This window comes from Hordeum vulgare, chromosome 6H (assembly GCF_904849725.1).
Source record: "Hordeum vulgare subsp. vulgare chromosome 6H, MorexV3_pseudomolecules_assembly, whole genome shotgun sequence".
NCBI classification, from domain to species: Eukaryota; Viridiplantae; Streptophyta; class Magnoliopsida; order Poales; family Poaceae; genus Hordeum; species Hordeum vulgare.
The window spans coordinates 411,103,543-411,110,794 of NC_058523.1; the positions used below are offsets into that span (position 1 = coordinate 411,103,543).

Consider the following 7,252-nt stretch of genomic DNA (forward strand, 5'->3'; position numbering starts at 1 on the left):
CTCTTATGTTTTATGCCGCGCTAGTGATGGACATATTTTTGCTAAATTTGTTGGTTCTTCTTATGAATACATTTAATGGTCTATTTGGGTTTCTAAGACCCTTGTTACTAATGTGAAAGGATCCATTAAAGATGGGTACCTAAATCCAAGCATTAAACTCTTGTAGGAGTTTGCTTCCGGAGTGTGATGCGTGCACTCATATGTTGGGAACGAAAGGACAACACCATATCATAACATACAACTCATATCAATCACAAATAGATCACCAACGCCAAATGACAAAATAGACAATGAAGATGCAACAAATCATTGGATAAAAATTTATAGCATCAAACATCGTGTTCAAATAGGGTATTACATAGGGTTATGGACGTATGGACCATTTTAGAGAGGGTGGAGATGGCAGTGAAGTCATTGGAGACAATTCTGATGATGGCGGCTCCCACGATGGCACTCTCGCATTATCTGAAGAGAGGGGGTGTCAATGGTGATCGCCGAGACCATGTATTAAGGATAACCCCCCTTTTACTTGTTGGACCAAGGGTAAACCACTCCAATTTAATTTAAAAAAGATACACTTTGTTTACTTAGTTTGAGGCCACCTCGAGGTGCAATACGCTACTTCCTCCTCTTGTTCTTCGATCAACTAATATGAGTGTTTACCATAATACTACTCGTGGCAACTGTAGTGATCGGGATAGCACTGTTGTTCTTCTTTCTTGTTCTATCCTACCGATGAGTTCCTCTTGGCAACTAGTTCTAATCATAGGCTACTTCTCCTTCTAAGAGGATCAAGACAGACCTATGGGTGAAAAGGTACAATTACAACTTTTAGTTACTTATTAGCAATTTTAAGCAACTACGAAATATAAATATGAGCCTAACAATTGATGAGGTGAGTCAAGTTCCAACAATATGATGATAGCAATAATATGGCGAGCAAACAACACAATATGATAGCAAGTGCAAGGTCAAGTGACTAAAGTAAACTACAACTAGCAACTAGGGTTAGGGGTAACTAAAACTCCGGAGACGATGAAGTATCCTAATGTTCACCGTTTGAGGGGTGAGTGTTAGTGTGAAGACACACCAAAATCAGAAAGGCCCACCTTATTCTTCTTGAGATATCACCAGGAAGGCTATTCTCAACCACTAGTGATAAACCTTGAGGCAGCCTCCAAACCTTCACAAATTTTTCGGGCTAAACTACAGAAGCACTCCTAGCATCTAGGAGTCTCCAACCTTCAAGAATAACAAGACCAAAGGGGGAAAAAGCAAAGACTTGCTCAAATCACGATTCTCTTTGGTCAAAAGAGGGGGAGGAAGTGGATCTATCAGTTGGTGAAATCTCTCTCAAGAAAGCTCACAAATACTTCCTGGTTCAAAGAGTTGATGTAGGAGAAAGTGAGAGGGATCCTTGATATTCACTTTGTCTAGGAGAAGGTGACACTTGGTGTCGTTTAGGAGATGGTGATGCTTGGTGACGTTCGAGTATTACACATCCCATCATCTTCACAGTTTGCAGATATATTTCGATAAGGCTTACCTACAACTCTTTTTCAAGAATTTCGGTCCAGGTCCATTCTATTTCCTTGCACACCATTCTATTTCATCGTATCTGTCTCATTGTATTTGTATAAATAATCTCTGTAATCTTATGTTGATATAAATCCTGCGAGGAGGCTGAGCCATGGCAGGCATTGAGTAGCCTGGTCTGTTCTTTTACAGCGAGCAGTGCCCAGCCCAATATCTGATGTAAGAAACTCACAATTATGTTCCTGTTGAAGAGGAGTCACGAAACGATTCCAAAATCACTGGAACAAAAAAAACTATAAACTATAAATTTCTCAGATGAATTAAGTACATATGAAGTTATGAACTGTAACAATACAAGTACACAAAGCTTTCAATCGTGACTTCCAAAGCTTTTCCAGATGAATCTTTGGTGTGTGTGTGTGTGTGTGTGTGTGTGTGTGTCCTGCTCAACAAAACTATCGCTGCCATTTCATTGGTAAATGATATGGTGGCTGATCTCCAAAATTTCATACAGATGTACATATGGAATGGAGAACGAACTACACATAGGGCTTCGAGCAATACAGGTAAAGGGGTACGACCATGGCCTCCCCTGATGATCCGATGGTACATACATTCAGATAAATTTGGAGGCTTGCAATAGATCATGGGGCTTCAGAAGGCACTCCATGGTATGCAACAGATGAGTGGTCCGAAGTGGATGGAACAGCGTTGTACTGACCATATCCAGCATATACCCCCACAGCGATGAGACTAAGGATGACAAATCTGTACCAAGCTTCTTCATGTAGCTGCAAACAAAGTGCCATCACCAAACCATTAGCCATACGATGGCAGACAGTAAAGAGAGGCTCTGAAGGTACCGTGCGACCACAGGCCAAACTACTATTCCCTCTGTTTCTAAATATAAGTCTTTTTAGAGATTCCACTATGGACTACATACGGATGTAGTTCGTAGTGGTATATTTTCGAGTGCAGATTCACTCATTTTGCTCCGTATGTAGTCCGTAGTGGTATATCTAAAAAGACTTATATTTAGGAACGGAGGGAGTACATTTTTGTGATGATATCATCAAATACGAATGCTGGTAAATATAGCTACAAGAAAAGCTCTGCCTACCTGAGCAAACAGAAACATATTGAAGAAAACAGAGACAATCGGAACCATAGGAACTCCAGGACAAGAAAAACGAGGCGGGTCCACAGGAACATAGACCTGGAAATGGTTGTCATACAATGTTAGAAGAACCACCCAGTTAATAGCGGGATCTGACATCCATGCATGTCAAATTTTGCTACTACATGACTTTATGTGGCAGCAAACTCCAAAGCATCAGACTCTGATTCATGTAATAGCTAACAAAGATGAAGTGATTGTGAAACCATGGACCCTTTGGTGTATCTGAGTTTTTTAGTGATGATATAATTATCTCTTATTTGGTACTACAAATTGATAGAAAATGCACTTACCTGTCGAAACAGCAGAGAAAAACTGCCAATGGTAGCTATCACAAAGGCTATGATGATGAAAGCAATAGAATAGCTAAACCGGTAGGATATTCCTGCTATAAAACCACAGAGAGCCACTATGACAAGACAAAAAACACCCTCCTGCCAGATTGAAATATTCGCAAAGGAGCGAGAATTAGTTGCTTTGTCGCTCCATCGAAGTGTGATCACACAAGCTGATACAACCGAGTAGCCTGTCTGCTCGGAAAAAAAGTAAGCGTTAAATGTCACTTATAAACAATCACATCTTGTGTGACAATTGCAAATAGTATTCTGAAGCCTCCTACCAGTGTGCCAACTGAGAGAATATGAGAGAGTGCATGCACATTAAAGAGGCCAGCTAAGATTGCTGCAACACAACCAACCCAGATCTGAGAGTGCAGAGGAGTATGCAGTGTTGGATGAACTTTGGAAAATATTGAAGGTAGTAGGCCGTCCCTTCCAAGCCCAAGATACAAACGTGACTGTTATGGATCAAAAGGAGGTGATGTTGGTAAAGTGGAATAATATGATTCAGAAGAAACTATTGGTCCGTCGGTGATATAGATAATAATGTAGTCAGGTTACCTGAACATACAGACCAACAAGAAGTGTTGTAGTAAGACCAGCAACAGCTCCAATGCTGATCAAAACAGTTACAAATTTCAGCCCCTTTGCAGAAAAAGCCTCGGCCAAGGGAGCATCTTCACCAAGTAATGTATATGGCAACATTCCAGTAATTACCAAGCATACAGCAACATATAGGATGACACATGCCAGAAGGCTTCCTAGGATGCCAATAGGCAAGTCCCTCTGGATATATTGGTTTGCATGATAGTGAAAAGAAAAGTTAGAACATATTATGATGACAAAAGGGAAACAATAATTGAAAATTGGAGAACGTTTCCAAAATCTAAGAAACCAATGAATTATGATGACAAAGGGAGAACATATAATGAAAACGGGAGAGCATTTCCAAGTTCTGATAGGCAAATGAATTATTGACAAAAAATACTTAAGGTGATAGTATGGGAATAGTAGTGAAATTACCTGTGGTCTTTTAGCTTCCTCGGCAGAATTAGCAACTGCATCGAATCCAACATATGCAAAGAAGACTACTGTAGACCCGGTTACAACAGCTTTGAAACCATTTGGCATAAATGGTGACCAGTTTGATACATCCACCTCAAATACACCAGCAAATACAACGACTATGACGATGATTATCTGCATCCCCACATCAAATCCAACAGGGCAGACAAAACCATAGACATAGTTAATTGTCATTTGAGCAAATCATGAAAAGTTGCTCAGCGAAACTCGTATTGTGTTGCAAGTTATAAATCATGAAAATATCGCTTTGTGCAAGCACAAATCGCAATATCACAGAACATCACAAAAAATTTCTACAACAATATTTGACCTAGCCAATTTAACTTTCAAAGGTTACTTGTGGTTGAAGAAACAAATAATCTTAGTTTAGCAGCAGCCTTACTTTCAATGTAGTCATAAAAGTATTCACTGCTGACGATTCTTTGACACCACGGCAGAGGATCACGGTTAGGATGACAAGAAGGATTGGAGCCAATATGTTAACTGAAACAACACCACCAAAAAACTCTTCTCCATGCCCAATCCAACTTGGAACATTGCCTTTCACGGACGGAATCAGCTCCAAGAATTGGATAAAATAGCTCGCTAAGCTACGAGCAATGCTTGCTGCCCCAATATGGTAATCAAGCATCAACTGAGTGAAAACCAAGAAGGCCGTGAGTTCATTAAACGCTGCATATGTGTACAAGTATGCTCCACCGACCACAGCAGGAAAACGAGATGCCAGTTCAGCATAGCACAATGCATTGAGCACACACGCAGCTCCAGCGAGAGCAAAACTGATTGTAACACCTGTTTGAAGCAAACGTGTTATTTGAGCAGAAATAAACAAGGAAACAAACTTTAGAGAAGCAGCTGAAATATCAAAGTAAATAATGATAACAACCAAACGATACTGAGCAACAGCAACCTACTCGATGATAGAAAAACTAGGTATTCAGATTTATTATTGGAGAACATGGATCAGAATGTTTGAGCTCACAAAGCTCGTGAATTAAAGGGCTAATAAATTTGATGCCAATATTTGGCATGCCAATGGTTGGCAAGTCAAAAGAATTGGTTACCAATTGGTTGTTGGCAATTTCTAAAAAAGTTGTCAATTTTAGCAAGTTTTGGTTTTGCCAAACGTTGGCATCAAACCAATGTAGCCTCTATCTTACTAAGATCGTTGATGCTACTGTAAGCCAAACTAACAAGCAGCTGCCACTGTTGCAAAACTGCAGTCCGTTGACCTAGTAGTAGTGTGCAGTGTCTACTATTGATTCCAATGAGGAACAGATCAACAGAGGTGCAAGGGGCTAATAACCTGGGCCGGCGTCGCGGGCGACGGTCCCGGTGATGACGAAGATGCCGGCGCCGATGGACGCGCCGATCCCGAGGAGCACGAGCTCGAGGACGCCGAGCTGCCGCACGAGGCCCTCGCCGGAGGCGGCGGCAGAAGCGCGCGCGGAGATGGGCTTGCGGCGGAGCGCGGCGGCGCAGAGGCCGGAGAGGAAGGGGCGGCCGGACGAGGAGGAGGAAGAGGGCCTGTGGTGTGCGTCTTCTCCCTCCATGGCGTCTGCGGTGGTGGCGTGGAGCGACTGGCGTCGAGTACTGGGCCTTCGAGCAGTCGTCCGCGCCCAGACCGGGAGGAGTGACGTCGGCCCTTGCGTCATGGATAGGCGTGGCCCCGACTGCGCGGGGATTGGTCGGGAACTCGGGATCGAGTGAAGAAGAGAAGTACTCCCTCTGCCAATATATAATATATTAAACAAAATTATATTATTAGAAAATAGAACATCTAAAGTTTTGTAATGATATTTTTTTTATTACATATATTTTCATTAAGTTGATTAAATTGATAACCTAAATACATGTGTCAGACAGTAGCGTAGCCAGACCAGTGTGTCAGGGTGGTCCAATAATATAAATATTTATATACATTTATTTATTTTCAAAGAAATATATTTTTAACTACACTATATAGATGCTTTAGGGAAATTCCAGGGGGTCCATGGACCACCCTGTCCACCCCCTAGCTACGCCACTCGTGTCAAATTTATAAACTAAGACACATGGAGTACCCCAATCCGTAGAATTGATTTTAACCCGCCCAGCTGGTGCGTCTTGGATCTTATGCCCCTTTGTTGGCTTGGCGTCCTGTAAAATTTGAGCCTCGAGATCTGTGCTGGGGTTAAAATCTGGTGTTGGTGTGATCAGTCAATAAGAATGTATGTATTTTTATTGATGTCTTGTAAATTATGTTCTATTTTTTATAAAAATAACGTACTCTTAAAATAATAAAGAACTATCTCAATTAGGCTTCGTATTTCTTGTTTTTTGGGCTAATTGTTACAGCATAGCAACAAAAGGATATATGTCGTGTGTACTTGTTTGGAAAAACGTTAGGACAATTCCAACACGCGTCGACCAATTTGTTCGTGCATGTCCGTTTGGGTTAAAATGGACACAAAAGTCGGTTCAACGCGTCATTTGAAATGGACACACGTTCGCTTTTTGTCCATCTGCCAACCTATTGTCGGTTCAAATTTGAGCCTCATTTGCGTCGGCGTGGATACGAGGCGGACGCGCGCGACGCTCGCCTACTCCTCTCCCTAGCCCACTAGTCAGTGGCACATAGGTCATCTCTTTCTCCCCCGTCGACAGCGAGCCCCCGCCATGCCCCCTCGTCGCCGTCGCCTAGTTTTGGTGCCCTCGCCAGCAGTCCACGCCCACATACCTTCCCTGCAGCATGCCACCTTCCCATGTCGCCGCCGCCACCACCTCCTTGTCGGGCCACCGGACCTTCTTTCCTGACGTCGTCACGAGCATCACCTCGCATCGCGCCCTCAGCCAGCTCCTTCGAAAACTCTGCGACGCTCGTCGGACGGCGCTAGGACAGCTACGTGGTCCAGGGGAGGCGAGTGTCTCTTCGCCGGCCAGTTTCTTCGACGACGCCCGCAAGTTGTTCGATGGTTTGCCCCAAAGGTACAAATGGACTCCGTCGACGAGTTCTTTTTCCACAATTTTCTATGCGGCTCTGATGATTCCTCATCCGACGATGAGGAGATGGTGGTTGTTGTGTTGGCCATTCATGACCACCTTAGTAGGCACGGCCGTTGTTCCGAGAATTGAT

The 7,252-nt window shown here is 42.9% G+C and overlaps 1 protein-coding gene across 1 annotated transcript; it reads right to left on the reverse strand.

The window, feature by feature from the left end:
• Positions 1-1,815: 1,815 nt before the first annotated feature.
• LOC123402408 (cationic amino acid transporter 9, chloroplastic) lies at positions 1,816-5,841 on the reverse strand. The gene is made up of 8 exons (XM_045096332.1): positions 5,444-5,841; positions 4,520-4,929; positions 4,075-4,251; positions 3,613-3,837; positions 3,333-3,509; positions 3,007-3,243; positions 2,657-2,752; positions 1,816-2,327 (listed from the first exon to the last, which is right to left on the reverse strand). The coding sequence occupies exons 1-8, from the start codon at positions 5,790-5,792 to the stop codon at positions 2,181-2,183; spliced, it is 1,818 nt and encodes a 605-aa protein (XP_044952267.1). The 5' UTR covers positions 5,793-5,841; the 3' UTR covers positions 1,816-2,180.
• Between the last annotated feature and the right edge of the window lie 1,411 nt (positions 5,842-7,252).

Coding starts and splice junctions, on each gene's coding strand:
- LOC123402408 (XM_045096332.1), bottom strand. CDS start 5,792: ATGACGCAAGGGCCGACGTCACTCCTCCCGGTCTGGGCGCGGACGACT. Junction 3,838..4,074: donor AGGAAGCTAAAAGACCACAG/GTAATTTCACTA, acceptor CAATATATCCAG/AGGGACTTGCCTATTGGCAT. Junction 3,244..3,332: donor TTCTCTCAGTTGGCACACTG/GTAGGAGGCTTC, acceptor TTTTCCGAGCAG/ACAGGCTACTCGGTTGTATC.